This window comes from Megalobrama amblycephala, linkage group LG23 (genome assembly GCF_018812025.1).
Source record: "Megalobrama amblycephala isolate DHTTF-2021 linkage group LG23, ASM1881202v1, whole genome shotgun sequence".
NCBI classification, from domain to species: Eukaryota; Metazoa; Chordata; class Actinopteri; order Cypriniformes; family Xenocyprididae; genus Megalobrama; species Megalobrama amblycephala.
In genome coordinates, this window is record NC_063066.1 from 17,879,105 (window position 1) to 17,901,929 (window position 22,825).

The 22,825-nt window shown below is 37.4% G+C and overlaps 3 protein-coding genes across 17 annotated transcripts in view; all 3 read right to left on the reverse strand.

Annotated features, from left to right (window-relative positions):
* Window positions 1-455: 455 nt before the first annotated feature.
* On the reverse strand, window positions 456-1,777 carry fgfbp1a (fibroblast growth factor binding protein 1a). The gene has a single exon (XM_048177129.1). It carries the CDS (start codon window positions 1,278-1,280, stop codon window positions 678-680), a length of 603 nt encoding a protein of 200 aa, XP_048033086.1. The 5' UTR covers window positions 1,281-1,777; the 3' UTR covers window positions 456-677.
* Window positions 1,778-1,848: 71 nt separating this feature from the next.
* On the reverse strand, window positions 1,849-3,519 carry fgfbp2a (fibroblast growth factor binding protein 2a). Its single transcript, XM_048177128.1, has 2 exons — window positions 2,763-3,519; window positions 1,849-2,655 (listed from the first exon to the last, which is right to left on the reverse strand). The coding sequence occupies exon 1, from the start codon at window positions 3,505-3,507 to the stop codon at window positions 2,770-2,772; it is 738 nt and encodes a 245-aa protein (XP_048033085.1). The 5' UTR covers window positions 3,508-3,519; the 3' UTR covers window positions 1,849-2,655; window positions 2,763-2,769.
* A 1,798-nt stretch (window positions 3,520-5,317) lies between these two features.
* The window catches only part of prom1a (prominin 1a), a 99,608-nt gene continuing 82,100 nt past the window's right edge, over window positions 5,318-22,825 (reverse strand). For 2 of the 15 annotated variants that reach the window (XR_007182822.1, XR_007182824.1), the window contains 19 exons: window positions 22,645-22,804; window positions 22,386-22,538; window positions 22,162-22,285; window positions 21,765-21,868; window positions 21,312-21,396; window positions 18,069-18,215; window positions 17,863-17,934; window positions 17,665-17,757; window positions 17,437-17,454; window positions 16,545-16,598; window positions 16,364-16,444; window positions 16,214-16,282; window positions 16,004-16,093; window positions 14,275-14,390; window positions 13,655-13,678; window positions 13,171-13,239; window positions 9,959-10,065; window positions 9,391-9,425; window positions 5,318-6,811 (listed from right to left, as the gene is read on the reverse strand). Coding sequence is in view for 7 of the 15 variants with exons in the window: in XM_048177118.1 (XP_048033075.1) it covers window positions 9,996-10,065; window positions 13,171-13,239; window positions 13,655-13,678; window positions 14,275-14,390; window positions 16,004-16,093; window positions 16,214-16,282; window positions 16,364-16,444; window positions 16,545-16,598; window positions 17,437-17,454; window positions 17,665-17,757; window positions 17,863-17,934; window positions 18,069-18,215; window positions 21,312-21,396; window positions 21,765-21,868; window positions 22,162-22,285; window positions 22,386-22,538; window positions 22,645-22,804 (1,529 nt within the window). In the remaining 8 variants the exon portion in view is untranslated. The other 13 variants (XR_007182823.1, XR_007182825.1, XR_007182826.1 and 10 more) reach the window with 11 other exon arrangements.

The window sequence follows — 22,825 nt, forward strand, 5'->3', positions numbered from 1 at the left end:
ACACACACACACACACACACACACACACACACACACACTGACTTAAATTCCTCCATCAATAGGATTAGGTTTGAGATTTTTCTGGGTCAAAGTAATAAGAGTAAAGTAATAAGTTCCACACTTGGACCCACAACCCTTCCAAACTGTCATGAACATTCTAAGAGATTACTGTAAACAGAAAATCAAGGCATTTTATTCCAGTAAGCAACCGATTTTATATAGTATGAATTCCCTCTCATTTGTGCTCCACTTGGTCTCTAGACACCAAACACACAGAGGTCAATATAGTCCCCACATCATGGTGGGGACTATATTGACAATGTTTCTTGAGACATTTTTTTTTCTTGTGGAGCTCTGTGATATTTTTATGAACCATGTTTAATGGAATTAATTTACAAGTGCCTATGATGAATGCAGAAATGACACAATAGGAAAAATACAAGTGTGAACAATAATTAAAACAGTCAGAAAATGTCATTTTTATTCCCAATTGTAAGACATACCAAAACATTATATAGCAGAACTGATTTCGAGAAACATTTACAAAACTTTATTCTCATAAATATGGTGAACTCAGGGTGAAAAAGTGTCCCAATCACCCTGAATTCACCCTACATATAGAAGTATATCAATGGAATATAAAAAAATGGCCTTGAAAAAAGTTCTTTCAAAGTCAATCATGAGCATTCATCATTCTCAAGCATCAAGAAGAAAAATGTACACAGTGAAGACCAGGAGCTGCTGCAGTATTCCTCGGCCACTTTCAGTCTCTCGATCCGGTCAGGACAGTGGTTATTCCCCGCGGGCGTCGGTAACGGGACTCTGGAGGAGGGACGCGCGTCCTTCAGTCTGAAGTGCGCATCCGCGGGCGCGCTCCTGCACATACCGGCTTTGACCATCGCCGTAGAGTCGCGACACAATCTCTTCTGCTTTTTCAGCGAACGGGCGATCTGTTTCCAATAAGCTTTGGTATTGGATGCGTATTGCTGACAGGTTGCGGGCTTTGCTTCATATTCGCAGCCGAAAGTCTTTGCCCCGTTTTTGCAGGTGACTCCCAATTCAAACGCATCACCCACGCGCGCAGCGAGCCACGAGCACCGCGCTCCATCCTTCAGCGAGAATCTCCCTTTTAGGCCACTTTCATTCCGTTGACCTCTTACCCTCCCCTTCCTATCTGTCTGTGCTCTCCTCCCTCTATCTCTCAGGCTGTTCACCTGTACGAATTGTTGCACGATACAGGCGAAAATCAGAATGAGAGCAATGTCTGTCACGCGCATCATGTCCTCATCGGAATTAATTTCAAAGAACTTAATCGAAAGCCGGACGCGGCATTTGTAGTCACAGATGATTTTATAGATAATAGATCAACTGATATGGTATAACAATGCACGAGAGCAGTGAAATGTGTGGTTTGCACCGTAAGTTTCTTTGTGTGGCATTTATAGAGTATCTCGCGCACGCACCTCCCTCTTGCACGTGTCTTGTGCTGGGCAACAGGGCAAGTTATTGACTTGATAAGGCATGTCTTAGTTTATTTAAAGAGCATAACTGAACAGGTATAGTGCAGTTAATATATGAAAGTTCTGGAAACTGTTACAACTGTAAATAACAATATGAAGTCCGCCTCAGATTTGCTTTGGCGAATCGGTTCTTTTGAACAGTCAGACTCAGAAAGAGCAGGCAATGAGGACAACAATGGACGCTTTCGTCCAATTATAGGCTACTAATTCTCATTTCTCAGTGTAAAGACGCACAATTATGCAACAATGACCAAACATACATGACTGTACATCAACAGCTAGCAATGTAGCTGTATTTTTAAAAATGAAAATGAAATGAATTTCCTACCGTGCACTATTGAAACGGCCCTCTTCTCCGACATGGGCTATAGGCTATAATTAGGCCTAATGTTTTAGTCAACATCTAGCATGAAATAATGATATAGGCTTTCATAACGATAATAAACAGTGTTAAAAAATACATAGCCTATCATATAATTTTAGAAAACATTTTGGTGGAAACTGTGGTTACTATTAAAATTTTGTATGGGAAATAAATACTTCCAGCCCTAGGCCTACATAAACAATCTTTCTCAGGGATGAAGCCTTTCAAACACAACAGCGCCTTCTGCTGTCACGCTCAAGAAAATCACTCCCACACAAAAAGAAAAGGTAAAAAGAGCCAAAATTTATTCAAAACATACACAAAAACATTTATACACACGAGTATTACCTACATCACTATAATAAGTCTGCAGTAGACAGAGACATATCAATATACATTATGAGTTTTCACCGATATATTACAGTCTGAAGTGAAATGCTGACCCATAATTGGTCAGCACTCATAAATATAACATTGCAAGGATTAATACACAGTACACATGATAAGTTCCTCATCATGTTGATTATGGATTGGAAAACAACACAGTTGGCAGCATTATGCTCAACAGCTAAATTCATTGCTAACTAGCTTTGCAATCTCGTCTAGTCTGATACATTGTACATTAGAGTATTTACATTTGAAATACATAGGAATATATTGTAGAGAAAGGTTTACCCTTCATGTTTCCAAATCCCTGTCTTAACACACACCTCCATTTGTCTCTGTCAGTCCGAAACCTTCATGGTTTGTTGTCTGCGGAAATGTGAATGACTGCAGAGAGGACACACACTTTTTAGATACAGTTTTCAGATTTACAGCAACTTATTATATACATACATGCATTTATATTGTTTTTGGTAATTGAAAAATTACTATACCTTGTCCTTAGTTTCTGAACCACCCTATGACCCAGGAACACACACCATTAAAGGAGCGCCAGCAGTAGTCCTGAGCAAGTTTCTTGGCCTCACTCATGGGTACCTGTGTGGTTGGTTGTGGCACAGTTGGTGTAGGTGTAATAATTTCCCTCTGAATGGTGGTTTTGTCAGAGTTGCGTTGATTCAGTTGGTCCTGACCTAATTGTGGTCTAGTAGGCTTTGGCCTCTGCTCTCGTCGTCTTTGTTGTGGCCTCATCGGCTCGGTTCTGATAGGGGCTGGTCTGTAGGGCCTGTCCATTGGCACGGCGTCTGCTGAGGATGCAGATTTGAAGACCATCTGAGCCTCGTCGGATGCTCTCTTGCACATGAGTGGCTTAAAGACGCGTCCTCCCTGGCAAGCGTGCGGTAGCTTGCGGAGGTCCCACATGATCTGCCTGTAATAATGTACTGGATTTTTGTTGTAAGAGCGGCAGACATGAGGCTTGCCCTGGTACTCGCACCAGTACGAACGTTCCAGGCCTTGGCAAATGATGCGGAGCTTAGTCAGATCCCTTTGTCCTGTCACACTCATGTAGCATTCATCTTTGGTACCTTTGGTAAGAAACTCAACCACATCTTCCCAAACGTTCCTCCTGTCTCCTGGTTCATCATCGTCGTGACCCTGGGTTTGAGCGAGAGCTGCATGGAGGCAGCATGTTAGCAGGAGTGTGCTTGTGATTGTCCACATGTTGTGAGTCGCTGACATTGGTGGAGAGACTTCTGACTCCACTATTTAAAGGCTTTGGTCACAAAGGGGTATTTTGAGGGTAAAAAAAAAAAAAAGAAAAGCTGTCCCAAAAGTTGGCTTCTCGCCTGGGGGTGTGTATTGTTTGCATGGCTGTCTGGCGAAAGTCAATGAGAAGCAGGAACACATATGTAACCAACTGAGAAAAAGTGACATTGAAAGCAGCCCTTTACACACTCAGTTCTGGAACTTTCTCCCACATTTGTTGCGTAATTCACAGTACACCACAGCTATATTACTTTTCCAGTCACGCTTTTTTGTTATTATTGTTGTGTTTTTTTGTTTATGATGTTGGGAAACAATCTGTCCATGCTCTCCATCAAGAATACTTAACCTTGGGTTATGTGAGTACTATAACCGTTTAGTGGACTTTCTTGCATGACCGTATGCCAGTCAAGTTGGTTCAAATGTGACAAACTGTGATCTGCTTCTGTCACTAAATTATTGAAGCCGCTTACACTTCACAATAAAAAATAAAAAAGGTAATTGTGAGAAAAAGTTAACAATAAGAAAAGGTTACATTGTGAGATATGAAGTCACAATTCATGACATAAAGATAAAATTATCTTTTCATTTAAATTTTTTTTCACTCTGGGGCAGAAATGTACTGGGCTTCCATGATGAAATATCATATGAACCTTAATGCAAGGACCTTGATGCCTCTTTGTCGCCATCTCTGTTTTAAACCTGCAATTGCAGTTATTTATGAAATTATCTTTACATGCATTGTGCATCGGCACGGCTCCTCAGCGCAGATGAATCTAATGTTTGTTGTCAGTCACCACACTGTTGTGGATACTGTAGTTCGGAATCACAGATTCTACGTCTTGGACCAAAGCATGAGGTTGAGTGATTAATGACAGAAGTTTAATTTTTTTTGGGTGTAGAAATTTTGACTGTTCTGCACGAAAGATCAGAATCATGACAGGCACATATTGAAATTGAAATGTAAACTTCCAGAACAAATCAGCTCAACTGTGTGGAATCAAAGGCTCTGTGGGTGTGTGAGGGGCCAATTTTCTGGCTTTCTTTGAAGTATTTTACTGGCTTCCACAAGTAGAGTTTCTCAGCTTAACACATAGGGACAGCTGACAGAAATAGATGATATATAGCCTATATAGTGTTGGTTTTAGACACACTATACACACATTTTAATGAAGTGATGCAGTATTTGACAAAATGTTATAGAAAAAAAAACTTCTTAAAGAGGTTATGTGTCTGACGTTGTAGAGAGCGATACATGAAACGCAGGCCTACCATTCTCATTTATCAAAATTGTGGACGAGTCTGTACAATTCACTCTTCCACTTCTTCTGAATCAGTTTCTGGTTCAAACATTGCTGAACTAAACCAGTATTTCCATTTGTCATTGTGCAGCATTTACTACAGTAAAGTTGACTGAGTGGATCAGGTATTCTGTGCTTGTGCGATTGAGTGGAGACAGGGCTAATTTGCATATTCATATTGCATATATTTGCATATGGATCCACATATACTAAATGAAGCAAGGGTGTAGAGTCACATTCAAACTATTTTAAGGCATGAAGCATTTTTTTTTTTTCACCAGAAAAATATCAAATGGTTTTGTGTTTTCCTGGCATTGTAGGCTTTGTAAGCTATACTCTGAGAAACATTCTGTTTACAAATTAAAATATTTCCTTTTTTTTTATTTTAAATACCCTCCCTTTATTCTTGTAACTAATCTTATTTTAACTCAATTTGAATGCTATGTACAGTGGTTGAATTGGGAATTTACAACACCAGAGACCAGTTATTTTCATCTGAAATTTTATTCACAATATTGTACAGTTTTAGCCAGCCTAACCACATGGACTTGAAAACCAACGGCACTGACAACCAGGCCCACCACAACTAAACATCTTCGAGCAAGCTTGAACACCAAGTATGCGCATGCTACGTGTGGTATGGCAAAACAAGTGAGACTGTGAGGTGAAGGGACCTTTCTGGGTATAAATCAAGTACAACATTTTACCTGAGGCCCTGATAACACTGTCATATACACAATGTGTGAAGGATCTGAGCAAAAATATGTAGCACCTGACATAACGTCTCTAACATTGAACAGCTGAAATATTTGGTGGCATAATTGTCAATGACTATGACAGCGTTAAATAGGCTCCGTAAATGTCGACGTAAAGGGGCTCTGTGGTCTTCCCTTGCTCTCGTACAAGCAAATGTACATTCTCTAGCTTTAAAGCCAACAGCAAGTTCATATAATCAACAGATGAATATCCACAAATATTAGTATATCAAGTAAACAAAAAGCCCTAAGACCTGAGACCTACAATGAAAGAAGATTTGGTGTCAAAAAGCAATAATCAGTAGTTTACAGTAATCCAACAATGTGTTGGAACAACAGTTAGAACAACGGTTAGTACAGTCAACAAAATTAGGGACCGGAATATCATTAATAACTGAGAAATTAAAAAGCTACCAAGATCTTGTAGTGTTGTTAATAAAACCAAATGCATCATATCTTAAACTTTCTAAGGACAAAAGTGAGCATAAACACACAGACATCTTAAACTGTTAATTAACGAGAGATCAGTATCAAATGTGGTTTAGCATTCTCAGTCACAATAAACTAGGTAAAACTAATCAGACCTGCTCTTGCGACTTGTGGCATGGCTTACACGTACCACGGGCTAATAATCTGAAAAGGCAACAATGCATTCACTGTTGAAATGGCTTGACAACATCTATCTGTACCATATTAACACTAGTTAGCACTTAGTATTCTTTCAAACACCTAAACATCTTTGTTTGTGTAATATTTGTGGCTCATGGGTGGCTGGCTTGCTCTGTTTCAACAAAAATCCCTTCAGCCTCTCAGTGGACTCGACTTCAATATGTTGAATTCTCCACAATGTTAAAAAGCACTATAAAAAGAAAAAAGAAACACAAGAAAAACAACAAACAGTTGACGCATTGTTATGTCCGTCACATGTGATTTCTCAACGACTGTAAACAAAGACACATGTAGTAGTTAAAACAGCCATATACTTTGAAGTCTCTCTGACTGACAGGATGTGACATAGCTCATTCAGAGGACAGTCCGTAAGAGTACTTTAATCATAAGGGTGCAAAATAGTCAAAACAACAACAATAGTAAGGACATTTCGATTAAAAAGTCATCTTGGTTGATGTCATGGGAACATCGACAACAGGTCCAGCTTCAAGTATAATGAGTTTCCTTTTCTTAATGTTGTCTGTCTGAGCTGAGCCTGCTGTTCACAGAGAGAGTCTGTGGTGAAGAAGAAATTCACAGAGAGAGAAAATTATTAGTCTTGTACAATGCATACAGTACTTTTGTTAGAAGCACTTTTTATTCTGTTTAGTGTAGAAGTTCTCAACCAGGGGAGCGGGACCCACTGGGGCAATGGTGTAGAACGGGAATGTGATGTCTACTAACAGGGAACATGGACTTGTGGTTCGCCACTGACTAGGCGGGCCTCAAGATGATTTAAAATTAGACAAAACAACCATTCAAATTAACTAAAACAACTAAAAATCTTATTTTAATTCACCCCCTCAACAATTGTTTTCATTAATTTTTTTCATTTTTAACGATCTAGGGTTCCTCCCAACAAACAAAAATATGTTCTGAGAACGTTTTGCTAAGTTTCCCATTAAGTTATGAAAATGTTATTTCTGAATGTTCTCTGAAGGTTCAAAACATCCAGGTTTTTTAAAAACTTTTTTTTTCTTTTGGTCATTTGAACGTTAAAGGTGCAGTGTGTAAATTTTAGGGTGGTGAGGTTGAGAATTGCAACCAACGGCTCATGCTGCATTCAGAATCTCGCAGTTACTGTCATTACGATATGCCGTGAACGCACCTTCAGTACACCGCTCACCCCTCCCTTTCGAAGCACATAGAGAAGCTACGGTGGCTGACACAGGACAAAGATGTCGTCGTCTGAGACAGCAGAGAGTAGCTAGTCAAGCAATGAGTTTTCTTCTTACTTCATACAAAGAACGGTCTCTGCTTCTAATAAACCAGACGACTACTACTACTACTTCTTCTTTGTGTGTATTCAACGTAGTGAGTATTCAACATATGATGCAAACTGCCTCTAAAAACACCAACGAAGAAGAACAACAACAACATAGTGACGAAACGTGCTCTGTAGAGCAGTTTGTCCGTTTAGGGCTACTGTAGAAACATGCTGGCGCAAAATGGCGACTTGATATGTAAGGGGACCCGTGGTGTATGTAGATAGAAATGGCTCATTCTCAGATCCTCCTAAATCAGGGTTGAGGAACGTTGATCCTGGAGGGCCATTGTCCTGCAGAGTTTTGCTCCAACCCTGAAAAAAACACTCACCTGCCTCTAACTTTAGTAATCCTGAAGACCTTGATTAGCTTCAGGTGTGTTTAATTAGGGTTGGAGATAAACTCTGCAGGACAATGGCCCTCCAGGATCAACGTTCCCCACCTCTGTCCTAAATATTACACACTGGACCTTTAAAGGATTAGTCCACTTTTAAATAAACTTTTCCTGATAATTTACTCACCCCCATGTCATCCAAGATGTCCATGTCTTTCTTTCTTCAGTCGAAAAGAAATTAAGGGTTTTGATGAAAACATTCCAGGATTATTCTCCTTATAGTGGACTTCAATGGGCACCAAACGGTTGAAGGTCATAATTAGTTTCACTGCAGCTTCAAATTGTTCTACACGATCCCAGATGAGAAATAAGGGTCTTATCTAGTGAAACCATCACTCATTTTCTGAAAAAAAAAAAATGGAAAATTATATAAGTTTTAACCTTACATGCTCATCTTGAACTAGCTCTCTTCTTCTTCTCTATTTGAATTCCAGCAGTGTAGACACTGCTAAGTGTATTACTGCCCTCCGCAGGTCAATGTTTGAACTAATTTTTATATGCAATATGCTAGTTCAATAGTATATAACAATTAGTTCAAACTTTGACCTGTGGAGGGCAGTAATACGCTTAGCAGCTTAGCTAGTTCAAGATGAGCATTTCTGGTTAAAACTTGTTTTTTTCAGAAAATGAGTGATGGTTTCACTAGATAAGACCCTTATTTCTCATCTGGGATCGTGTAGATCAATTTGAAGCTGCAGTGAAACTAATTTTGACCTTCAACCGTTTGGTGCCCATTGAAGTCCACTATAAGGAGAAAAATCCTGGAATGTTTTCATCAACAACTTTAATTTCTTTTCGACTGAAGAAAGAAAGACATGGACATCTTGGATGACATGGGGGTGAGTAAATTATCAGGAAAAGTGTATTTAAAAGTGGACTAATCCTTTAAGGAAACATTTCTTTTTTATCATTCTTCAAACATTATAATAACATTACTTTTGAATGTTCTCTAAACATTCTAAAACAAGTAGTAACATTTAAGAAATAAATGCTCCATGAATTATGTATAAAGAACGTTTTGAGAACATTATTAAAGACCAGATAACAAATGTTCCATTAATGTTACTGGAAAAAATGTTTGTTCATAACTTTGAGAGAACCTTGCCAGAACATTAGCTAAAGTTCTGAGAATGTTCCCTGTTAGCTGGGCTACTGGATATATGAGGTGTGATTTTCAGACCCGGAAAAGTCATGTAAATTAATAAAATGGTATAATTTCTTTTGCATTTTTAGAGAAAATACATTGTTCTATTTTTAAAAAATATTTCCTCAGTAAAAATATTTTTTGAAATCCTTATCCTTAACCAGTAAATCACAAACAACTGTAAAAATCATGGGGCCTTTGAATACTGTTGTTGACAATAGGGGGCCTTGGAGTCAAAAAGGTTGAGAAGCACTGGTTTCATGTAAAACGAGGCCAATATAAAACAACTTACATTCCACAAAGGTTCAATTCCAGTTTCCAATATCACTGTGAGAGTAAAGAAACAAATATTGCAATATTACACCTGCTGTGTAGTTTCAGATGAATGATAAATGGCAAAGAGTGATACGAATGAACTGGTGGAGATGAGACGTGAGACGGGAGATGAGATTTTAGACCAAAGTAAAGAAACAAAACACACAGTGAGCGCTGGCATCTATCTATTTGCAGAGCTGTCAGGGATGTTTGAAGTTAAACATTGGCGGATCACAATGATACGGGCCAGTGGTTAGTGATGGACCCTAAAAAACACAATTCACACAAAGCTTGGCAGAACTGTCAGCAGTTATCCAGGCGGAATGCTTCTGAAGATGGAAAGAGAATGCAAAAATGAAGCATGCTCTTGGTGTAATGACAGAAAATGACAATCACTAGATGATACATAATCAAGAGTGAAAGGTTAGGAAACAAATCACACAAATACTAAAATGTCTATGTAATTAGTTGAACAGGAAGAAGATAAACATGCTTGTTAGAAAGGAAGATCAAGTCCATTTGCCCTCATCTGCAGCTCCCAGTACCTTTCTGTTGTTAAAAAACTAAGCGTCCTCCTCAGAGTCACCAGTCAGCATGGCGCGGGGGCGCAGAGGCCCGTGGGAATCGAGTCATAGTGTCATAGGTTGGGATGCTTGAGGCACAAAAGGAAAAACTGTCAGGGTCATAGTGTATTAACATCCACACGCACCCCTTAGGTGCCCACCATCATTTCTCCATCCATCTTTAACCCATCATTCTTATAGGAGAGCAGGACGGGGCTTTCAAAATGACACATACAGCACTACTAATAATAATTAAAGGTGCTTTAAGTGATTTTTGTTTGGAATGGCACACATAAAATGTACTACCTGACAGAAAAAAAAACATGATTCCTGAGAAATCACATGTATCTGAGATAGTGCTTGGGTAAAAAAGAAAAGTCAATCAGAAACTCTGCCCATAATCAATCTGTATATGGGTCAATGACGTGACGAATCATTTTTCTTAATAATGATAAAAACAAAGATATGGCATCCAAAGTATATAAGGTAGTACAATTATCAAATCCAAAAGGTTTTAATTATATTTTGCTACATATAAAGGTATTTTAAAGATTTTGAAGTGTCAAAAGGTCATTCGGTTTAACTGTCCAAAGGCCAATACAGCCACTTCATTTGTGATTGAAATTTAATAAATGTAAATATTTTTTTATTCTGGCATGATTTTATAACATCATTTATCAACAAAGTGCAAAATGGTATTAAAATTATGTGTAGAAATCGTTGATTTGTTATGAGAAAGAATGTCCGGAAAAAATAATTTCATTGATGTCATTCAGAGTAACCAATATAAAGGGAACATTTTGGATCATGTCATGCGGTCAGTATCATGTGACAGGATGTGCCATCATTCAGACACCTGCAAAGGACCACATGGTCATGAAGCAAATTTACTAACTCTCTCTTAACTGTTTGATAAATGAATGTTTTCACTTGCTCATACGCATGTTCCGAAACATCAGGTCATTCGGTACAACTGCTATAAAAAATATGGAAAATGTTGTAATATTTTAAAAACTTTTGCTACCTAGCTAGCTAGATATCAGCCTGTTAGCATTGTTTGAAAATACTGTCATTCGGTATAACCAAAAGTGTCATTCAGTAAAACCCGAAATTTTGGTTAAACCGAATGACTTTTTTGGTGACAAATTTTGTCCATCTTGTAAAACTTGGGACATTCATGGATGCGATTATTAACGTTATTGTAGTATAAAGCAGAGCAGTGTTGTGGGAGCTGAACGAGGCCGCTGGAGCGATTGCGCAAAACACGGCTCACGAGCAGCGGGACATTTATTATGCCACAGTCGCCGGCGCCGATTCCGCGTTTCCGGTCATGAGTATGAGGTAACGCAGCTCTGTTTATCATATTAGATACATTTGAGAGTGTTGAAAATGATGTTATAACGTTACTCTGTGCGTTCGCTCGGCGACTGCTGTGAGACACTTTGTTGCACAATGCAGTAAAATGGATCGATATTAGAATATCATATTTAATGCTGGATGGCTTGTGTTGATAAATGGCATGCATTTCATTTTAAAACGTATTGTATGATGGAGAAAATTCTGTATTACTGATTACTAAAAATAAAGCTGCATCTGATTATGCTATGTTAGCCACTTGACAAAATAGTGTTTTTCTCTGAGGCATGGTAAAGCATGGTACTCGCAAAAAAAAAAAAAAAAAAAATCAAGAAAATTTGTAAATTTTTAAGACTAAACGTGTTGAGCTACATAACAATAATTAGTTTTCTGTCTATAAATATATCAAAACAGTTGTTCTCTTGTCTATTAAAACATGTAATATACTAAATTGTCTTTGGTGTTTCCATGGTTTCTACAAAATAAAACCAGAAACCGAGGGTAACGCGGGTATGACGCAATTCACAGGCTCCTCACACGTCCCGGAGCCTTGGTTAAAATTGCCATTTTCTCAATATTTGCAAATAGTTGGAAACATTTGGGATATTGTAAGTACTCAAGTGAACAAAATATATAATAATGGCCTAGTGGTTTTTGGATATTTTACTGCAAAAATCTTACATATTGCACCTTTAACACTTAATAAAACTTCAAAATTAATTATATCTCCATTATGTTTTTTTACACTTTTAAAAACCTTATTCGTCAATGACCCATATACAGATTCTCTAACATTGGGTTTGCTGATGTCTTATTGGAGGGAGAAGCCTTGGAGAGAGAGTGTGTTAAGCTGGAAGAATTGCTGTTATCGCTTATAGCACCTTAAATAGTATTACTATTTTAATTTTCAATTCTGATCAAGCAATTCCACACTTGCGAATATGAAAATAAATGAACTAAATTAATCATAACATACAAAACAAATTGTGATCAATGAACAAACTGAGGCATAACAGTAAGACCTCTAGACTTCTTGCATTATTTGCATCAGTGCTAAGACAAATTCAGTCTAAAGTTGTGACACATAATACATACTCCACTATTCAAATGTTTGGGGTCAATACAATTTTTATTTGAAAGAATTTAATACTTTTATTTAGCAATGAGACTTTAAATTGATCAAAAGTGACAGTAAAGACATTTTTAAAATATATTAAAGCAAATAGTTATTTTAAATTTTAATAATATTTCACAATATTACTGTTTTTACAGCTTTTTTTAAAATCAAACACATTTTGAGCACAAGAGACTTCTTTCAAAAACATTTAAAATATCTTACTGACCCCAAACGTTTGAATGGTAGTGTACGTATGTGTTCAAGCTCTGTGTCATTCTAGCCCACCGTCCTGACCTCTGTTACATGTTTTGTTGCTGAAACACATGCCATTAGTGATGAGTTAGAGAAAAAGACCATTCACAGCCATAGCAGCCGAGTGAGAGAGTCACATGCAAGAAGACTGTGTGAAGAAATGCACAAATTCAGCCAATCAATACATTCTGCAATATCTCATGCATGTGTTAATATAAATTCAAATTTAATGCAAAACACAAATTCTACATTACTGCTACTGAGTTAGCCAGCATGCAAACACTAGTGTAACAATAAGAAAAATGAAAAATCCAACTCCTAGGTGCATGTTTGTGCAAAGGGCGACTTCAAACCGTGCATGCATCAGACCTCTGACACGTCACTATCACCTCAATCGATCTGTTCCCCCAACGCATGCAATTTATTAGCGTAACACACGCAGGGTGTACGGGAATACGGTTCTGATTACCTTGCCATTACAGGGTTTTGGATACCTTCTAAATGTTCATTATAATAACCATTATTACCAATTTCCATACTGAAATAAAACATTACATAGATCAAAATCAAACAAAACATGATGTGACATGAGAGAAATGGCATGCAACTGACTATAAACAAGCTTCATTTTAAAACGTTCTTGAAAAATGTACACGCAAGGTTGTGCAGTATAGAGTATGAATCGGTATAAATTGCAATGGTATCTTGTAAAATGTACAGCAATAGTTTTGAAGTGTGCTCTTTAAGGTTTCTGTTTTAACAGCCCTTCATGATAAACAAGGGAGTTTCAAAGATAACACACCAACACAAACAGCGCCCTTCACCGGAGAAGCATTCCAAGGCTTAGCGCTAAAACCAGCACCATTAAGCAGAAAGTTTTATGTACAAAACAGCAAAGGGATGTCATTTTAGCGGTAAAGTGGACAGCAAAATATAAGGGGGAAACAGCTTACGTTTTCATGGGAATTGTTTCAATGCTAAAAAGATACAAGACAAGCAAAAACGTTACAGAGATGCACTGTAGTGGGGTACAGAGACATCGCAGGGATGTCAAAATGGATGTTTCTGGTCAAGACACTTGGTGACTTGTCAATCGCAATTATTTTTGACTGTAAACGTATGAATGCTCGAAAAATGTTAAAACAAACACTGTTTGTACAATATATACAGGTAGTTCTCATAAAGTGCAAAGTGCTGGACAGAAAGACGAAGAATGAAGAAAGATGGAAATAGTAAGAATGGTTATCATAACGTGAAATGCCAAGTCCCTGAGACAGAGGAACTAGAAAGAACAGAGAAAAGAAACAGAAAAGAGCACAGAGAGAGAGAGAGAAAATTTTACTAACTACTCTGTGGCAAAAGAGGAGAAAAGAATTTGCACTTTCATATATTAATGCATATTATTCATTATACAACAGTTAGTGGTGCTCCTCTCATCTGACTGAACGATTGCACTTTGGGCTTTCGTTAGCAGAGAAAACCAATATACAAACGGTAATAACTTTGTTTATAGAACTGTAATCAGTGGGGTACTAATTAGCAATCACAAACTTGGTATATTTGGGATACTTACTCGTCATAGACATCCTCTGTGTCCATTCTGCGGTAGAACTTGGCAAGCTTGACGGACAGGATAATGCTAGGGAGCAGAAACAGCGTGGAACAGCCCAGTCCAAACCAGAACGTGTTCTGCAACAAATAAACACAAGATTACTTAAAGACACCCAAAAACTGCACTCCCCTTAACCATAAATGACATGTTTGATCAACATACTCCCCATGTGCTTATTTGTTCTGAAAAGTAGATTTATCAAAAACACACAAAGTGGATTTCCAGCATGGGAAGTTTTCTATAACAAGGGACATTCATATTCCATCAGAGCAGGCGATCTGATGCAGTGTGTCCAGCCATGCAACAAAATGTCGATAAAAGTTTAACTATATACAAATAAGTAGTCAAATGGATGCATTGTCTACAAATATGAGTAAAACAACACCCTACTGGCCACTAGCCATCATGTCTGAGGTTAAACACTTTATGTTCTTCCTGCTGCAGTCAGAGAATTATACTGGTGTCAGTCTCTGGGTGTCTGGAAAGAGTAACTGGCTGCTAATTACTATAGGTAGTTAGTGGCCTGAATACTTCCTGCCCTTACTAGTTATGTTGTACAAACTTGTGTGTGTCTGAACCTACGTAACCATACACTTTTAAATACACTTTTCCTGATAAATTTACTCACCCCCATGTCATCCAAGATGTTCATGTCTTTCTTTCGTCAGTCGAAAAGAAATGAAGGTTTTTGAGGAAAACATTCCAGGATTTTTCTCCTTACAGTGGATTTCAATGGCTACCAACAGATTGAAGGTCAAAATTACAGTTTCAGTGCAGCTTCAAGGGCTTTAAACGATACCAGATGAGTAATAAGGGTCTTATCTAGCGAATCGATCGGTCATTTTCGATAAAAATACAACCATTTATGCTTTATAAACAAAATATCGCCTTGAACGTACTTTCCGCTTCCGCATTCTTCATAACGCTTACGCTGAATGTCCTACGCCTTCCCTATTCAAGTTACGGAAAAAAACGAAACTGGCGCCGCGTTCGTTCCGTAAGTAGAATAGGGAAGGCGTAAGAAAGAAAGACATGAACATCTTGGATGACATGGGGGTGAGTAAATTTATCAGGAAAAGTGTATTTAAAAGTGGACCAATCCTTTAAGCTGATCCTAATCATAAAATGTAACATGTGCAGTGACGTACAGAACCCAACGGGCCCCATTTGTACATGGAGTCTTGTGATGGGTCAAACACCTTGACCCCTTTCCAAATCCCACACACACATCCACACACACACGCCAATAATTTCAGATAATTTCAGAAAACCTGCCACCTCCTTCCTCCCTTCCTCATGGTTACCCACAGGCTTTGACCACACACATGGAAATAAACCCACCCTGAATGTGTGTTCAACACACTTAACTGGCAGCGGCAACACTATCAACCCTCCATCTCTTCAACTAAATATTATTACAATTTAAAATAACTGGTTTCTATTTTAATATATATTAAAATGTAATATATTCCTGTGACGGCAAAGCTGAATTTTCAGCATCATTACTCCAGTCAGTGTCGCATGATCCTTCATAAATCATTCTAATATGTTGATTTGGTGCTCAAGAAACATTTCTTATTATTATCAATGTTGAAAACAGTTGTGCTGCTTAATAGTAATCTATCAAATTGATTAAGTAATGTTACTAGCTGTAGCTGCACTTTATAATTTGTTTAATTAAAAATCTCACCATTGAATCCAGCAGGAAACTGCAGCCCAGGATCTCGGCAGTGTCCACAATGTTGCTGAACGGTTTACAGGGAGCAACCTCCAAGGCCAACTACAATAAGGCAGCAAAACAAAGGGGTTTTAACCCTACAATAATGCAGAATAACTAACCCATTGTCACCACTCTAACATTAATACTACTTCAGGTACATAAAACAGTTATGTTACTCACAGACGTTCTGATCCAGTCCATGTACTGCTTGAAATAGCCAATGATAGTCTGCTTGTATTTCTCGGTTTCCTGTTTAAGGATTAACCATCAGTACAATACAACCATACATACACCAATCATTCGTACACGTTTTTCTCCCGCACACATTACCTGATTGATCACAAATGTTGCATTGTGGGAAATCAGGAACTGGGCGGCATCAACGGCTTCTAGTACATCTCTAACTCGGAGCTAAAAACCAACACATTTACAGATAATCAGAAAGCATGTTCTGAAATGCATCTGAGATGATATTTTTAAACTGGTGGTAGTTTTAAAATGAGCAACTTACAGGCAGGTCTGAGGACGTCCTCTCCAGAAGTCTGATGCTCTGATTAAGTGTGCTCTTTAATAAGGAAGAGAATCGACATACAGAAAACATCAATCATGTCCAAATTATGTCATCTAAAATTGTAAAAAAGTACTGTAAATGACCATTATGGAAACAAACTGACAGTTCAAGGGAATCAGCAGGGTGATAAAAGGGCCATGCAACTGTCAGGTTGCATTACATGCATTTCATGCACATTATATTACAATAAACAAGAAATGTGACACAAAACAGTTGGACTATAAGATATATTTGGGATACAAAGGAAAGGTCATCATTGATGAGCTTTATATTTCACGTAAGATCACATCTAACTGGAAAATTATGTAGTATGGACTAGAAAATAAAAGTCAGAGTCCTGCATTTCAGCATTGGTGCATTATATGAGTTGAAATGGTGCTTTATTGCATACCAACATTGTTTTTTAAAGGTGAAGAGTGAATTTTTTCAATGTTAAAATCTTTCTCTTAACCCATTCATTTGTGGGTTGATTTCTCTGAAATGTGTAAAAACTGTGACACTGAAGCAACAATGATTTAACTAGTGGTCTGCAGACAACAGTAAGGGTTGTTTGAGCATTTTCTGCAATTCTGTTTGATGCCAATAGAGGGACAAAAATTCCACACTTCACCCCTTTGACCAGTTTATGATTCAGTAAATATTCAAAAAAATGTGCAATATTGTGACATACCACATTTGCAAATAAAAAAATCAATAGGACAAAGACAGGATGAAGTTACTCTAAAAACATGCTGTTTTTTTCATGATGCCATCACAGAAAAAACAAAGTAGATACAAAAAGGAGCAAACAACTTGTAGGCTATGCAGCCATTACTTGTAGATACAGGCTTACCCTTGCTTTCACATATTTCTTGGAAGCCATAAATCAAGTTGAATGTGTTAAGAAAAATTGAAAGAGATCGTTGAAAATCAGAGAGGTACGAACAGCAATATGAACATTATTCAGATATTTTTCATTTGCAATCAATCCCACTTACAGAATGGAACGGATTCAATAGAACCATTCATGAATAAGGAGGTAATGAATCAAACGAGCATCTCTGAGACAGGAATAGATTACCATGGACTGTTCCAGCGGGATGACTTGCTGGATGTGGATCTGCCTTATAGTATTAGCGTGTCCCTTTAATGAAGTCTGCAAGGTCCCTTTAGACTGCAAAAGAAAGAAACAGTTTGAGAATGAATTTCATATAATACCAAAAAAATATGGAATCATTTTTTTAAATATTATTTTAATTGAACCAAAAATAAATCTTACCAACTGATCAGCTTGAGCATCGAGTTGATTGGCGAAATCAGCTAGATTAATGCGAGTCACTCCTTTATTAACCTGGAAGATAAACAGAAACACATGAGAAGCCACAGGACACAGATTCTCACTAATCTTGGACTGTACATGCGCCAAAGAATGTGGAGCAAACGTTTCAATCAAAATGTGTATGTGCGTTTATGTATGTTATGTACCTCCTCCAAATAGGCAGCAAAGTCAATCTCATTAATGCCAGTTTCAGTAAAGCTGATGAGATTCTGTTTGCCTTCAGACTCCAGAAGAATGATGCCACGCAGGTCCACCTTCATCCCTTCAAACTTCTTCGACACATCCTTGGAGTACTGCGGAAAGAAAAGAGCGTCTGTTTATGATTCTGACATGAGTCTAGGAAATCTGTATAGATTGTCATTAGGAAATATTCTAGAACTAACAGTCTAACCAGTGGGACCACAAAGTCGGAGAGCACTATTAAATAATACTGGTAACACTTTGCAATAAGGTTCTATTTGTTAACATTAGTTATTAACTGCAGTAGTTAACTGCATGAACTAACAATGAAAAAATCTTCTATAGCATTTATTAAAGGTGCCGTAGAATGAAAAATTGAATTTATCTTGGCATAGTTGAATAACAAGAGTTCAGTACATGGAAATGACATATAGTGAGTCTCAAACACCATTGTTTCCTCCTTCTTATGTAAATCTCATTTGTTTAAAAGACCTCCGAAGAACAGGCGAATCTCAACATAACACCGACTGTTACGTAACAGTCGGGATCATTAATATGCACGCCCCCAATATTTGCATATGCCAGCCCATGTTCAAAGCATTACACAAGGGCAGCCAGTATTAACGTCTGGATCTGTGCACAGCTGAATCATCAGACTAGGTAAGCAAGCAAGAACAATAGTGAAAAATGGCAGATGGAGCAATAATAACTGACATGATCCATGATAACATGATATTTTTAGTGATATTTGTGAATTGTCTTTCTAAATGTTTCGTTAACATGTTGCTAATGTACTGTTAAATGTGGTTAAAGTTACCATCATTTCTTACTGTATTCACAGAGACAAGAGCCGTTGCTATTTTCATTTTTTAAACACTTGCAGTCTGTATAATGCATAAACACAACTTCATTCTTTATAAATCTCTCCAACAGTGTAGCATTAGCCAGTTAGCCACGGAGCATAACCTCAAACTCATTCAGAATCAAATGTAAACATCCAAATAAACACTGTACTTACGCGATTAGACATGCTGCATGATGAACACTTTGTAAAGATCCATTTTGAGGGTTATATTAGCTGTGTGAACTTTGTTTATGCTATTTAAGGCAGTTGCGAGCTTGGGGGCAGGGAGCACGAAAATTTAAAGGGGCCGCAGCCTGAATAGGCGCATATTTAATGATGCCCCAAAATAGGCAGTTAAAAAAATGAATAAAAAAAAATCTATGGGGTATTTTGAGCTGAAACTTCACAGACACATTCAGGGGACACCTTAGACTTATATTACATCCTTTGAAAACTCGTTCTACGGCACCTTTAATCTAAGTTGATGTTAATTTCAGCATTTACTAATACATTAAAATCAAAAGCTGTATCAGTTAATATTATGTAATGGACCTGAGCTAACATGAACTAACAATGAACAATTGCATTTTTATTAACTAACATTAACAAAGATTAATAAATACTGTAACAAATGAATTGATCATTGTTAGTTAAAGTTTGTTAATGCATTAACCTTATTGTAAAGTTACAATAATAATAATAATAATAAAAATTAAAGTGAAAAAAAAAATAAAAAATTGTTTTTTTTACTAATTTATGTATTTACATTATTAATTATTATTATTATTATTATTATTATAATACATTATTGATTTGCTTCAATAGAAGCAAAAACATCTGTCACTATGTATAATGCAGTTCACAAGATTTTCTTTATTTTATAAAAGCCTAAAATGTTCCATACAATGTGGTCTCAGATTTTTGGATTCTATGTGACAATGGATCAAGAATGTTGGGTTGAAGGATTTTAACTAAAAAAACAAAAATCTGCTGAAATGAAGGAATTTATAGATGCTGTATATAAATGTTTCAAATGGTTAAGCATGAAATGTTTTGAGATATTCTGCCAGTCGAGAGAAAAACAACTAACACTGGATTGGAGAAACTTCCTGTTCTTTTTTGACTAACCACACCACATCAGAGTTCTAGTAAAATTGCATTTCACAAGAATTATACCTCATGTTGGTGTAAAATCATCAGAAAAAGAAAAACAAGTATCATCTGCTTCAGAGAAAAATAAGACGGACTCAAAAATGACTCTTAAAGCAATGATGCATGGTTAAGAAAATCTAATATCTGCTTTTTTAAAAAAGAATAATAAGCATGCAAGAAAAAAATAATGTTTACAGAAGTGGCTACAGGTTATCCTTCTAAAACATTATCTATGCAAGAACTCACAGTCAACTTGAAGGGTTCGTTCACCCAAAAAAAAAGAAAATTCTGTCATTAATTATTCACCCTCATGTCGTTCCACACCCGTAAGACCTTCGTTCATCTTCAGAACACAAATTAAGATATTTTGGATGAAATTCAAGAGGTATATGACTCGTCAAGGTCCAGAAAGGTACTAAAAACATCGTTAAAGTGTACGTGACTGCAGTGGTTCAACCTTAATGTTATGAAGCAAGGAGAATACTTTTTTGTGCACAAAAACAAAAATAATGACTTTATTCAACAATCTCTTCTCTTCCCTGTCATCATTCTTACGCAGCTGACGCAGTAAGCACAGCGAAGGCTTCCGTGTTCTACGTCCGAATGCCGATTCAGTATTGGCAGACGCTGTTCACGTGAGCAGCACGACATATGCGTGTGATGCTGATGCAGGAGCCGGCGTTCTGACGTAGAACCTGGAAGCGCTGAACATAAACAACGTATGAGAATGACACAGAAGAGAAGATATTGTTGAATAAAGGCATTATTTTTCTTTTGTTTTTTGAACCACTGTAATCACGTCGACGGTTTTATCAATGTCTTTCTGGACCTTGAAAGTGGTGATTATATTGCTGTCTATGGATATACCTGTTGGATTTTATCAAAAATATCTTAATTTGTGTCCTAAAGATGAACTAAGGTCTTACAGGTGTGGAACGACACGAGGGTGAGTAATTAATGACAGAATTTTCATTTTTGGGTGAACTAACCCAAACAATTTGTCTGAACAACTAAATTTGTTAGATAGTAATCAGTTCAAAACACATAGCACTCAAAATGAATTGGGAAGCTTGCATCATTTCAATATACCCTCTTCATAATGCCATCTGGTGTAAACAGTAACATCACTGATCTCAGAGTGAGACTTTGAATGTTAGTGTAAATTTAGTTGTGATTTGTGTGTAGACGTAAGCTAAGCCTTTGATCCACTCACAACACTGGTGTTAAAGAAGGATGAGATGTTGAAGATCTTATCCAGATGAAGAGCTGAGTAAATCCCTCTATTGTCCTTACAATTACTGAGAAAAAAGAGAAAAAGGAAAAGCATTCAAACTTCATTTTGTTATGATCAGACTTTCATTTCAGATCTCTTCTCTGCTGCCATCTGCTGGACTACGAACAAAGACAACTCTATTGTAAAATGTCAAGCATCATTTGTTTGCATATACCATTTGACTTAATATTTAGTTTATAATGCACTAAAATTCATACATTTGTACAAATAATTTTTGGACAGTTACGTATATACATGTGGTCTGTTATGTTGCGTTCAACATATGAAGCATATTTGAAATAAAAATCCCTACAGCACTTAACAGCACATTAAAAGAATTGTTATAGAGTAATACAATTGTTCAGTTTTATTAGATATACATGAGAATGTTACCTGTAGATAGAATATGCTGTAAGGTCCATCTCGGGGTCATTGTACAGGTATCCTGGTATAAAGTTTCTCCAAGCAGAGTTGACCAGGTTGGGCGTATCTAACACCTACACACAACATGATCACACTAAATGAGACTTTTCCTCCTTATATTTATTATTTTGACATTTAGCATATACAGGGGGTCCAAATGTCTGAGACCACTAGTGAAACTATTTTTTTTGTATCCTAGAAATAATGCAAAATCTCAAGTAATCCTTAATAACTTTGCATCATATCCTAAAGCTTTCTTTTTTTTTAATTATTTCCTGGTTTTAAATGAAAACAGATTTTCACTGTGGTCTCACACCTTCATCATGTATCAACTGTACTGCAAGATGCTGTGTCGTTTTTTTCTCACCTTGAACAGCTGTCGGGTTTGGAAGGGTTCACACACAAGCTTCTCTAGATTCCCCCCCGCCAAGAACAGAGCTGTTATCACTCCCATGAGCACCCAAGAGAACATGAAGCTGAAGCCCACACCACTGAGAGACACAGGAAGAGCGTGTGAATGAGTGCAGACAAAGCTGTTTTATACCGCATGCATTTGATGGGTTTAAAGACTGATATAACGCTCAAACTCACGCCATGAGCAGGTTGCCTCCTGTGTTAGAGACACAACCGCGTGTTGTTGGAGAAGCATGCCTGTCGTATCCCAGAATACCACACAGCAAACCCAGAAAATTGAAGGCGAGGATAAGCACAACCATACAGCACAGGGTAATACAACAGATCCACCTGAAGACAAAAACAACATCAAGGTCACATGGAAGACTTTTTGCCTCGAAAACAAAAACGAGAGAGTTTGGGACTGGTTTTTGTCTAGTCGAGTCCTCGGAAGTACCTGTAGAAATCCATCTGATCGATCTGTGGGTAGATGTCCTCGATCTGTGAGTGTGTGTGAGTAATCATTTTGGTGAAGTTGGTCAGAGAGCTGTGAACCGGGAAGAGTCTGGTGAAAGTGGTGATGTTAGACCCAATGTCGTTCAGCAGAACCTTCACCCCTACAGGAGAACAAACAGTAT

Bases quoted from the DNA above. Each gene is read 5' to 3' on its own strand.
- fgfbp2a (XM_048177128.1), bottom strand. From the start codon at position 3,507: ATGTCAGCGACTCACAACATGTGGACAATCACAAGCACACTCCTGCTA.
- fgfbp1a (XM_048177129.1), bottom strand. From the start codon at position 1,280: ATGATGCGCGTGACAGACATTGCTCTCATTCTGATTTTCGCCTGTATC.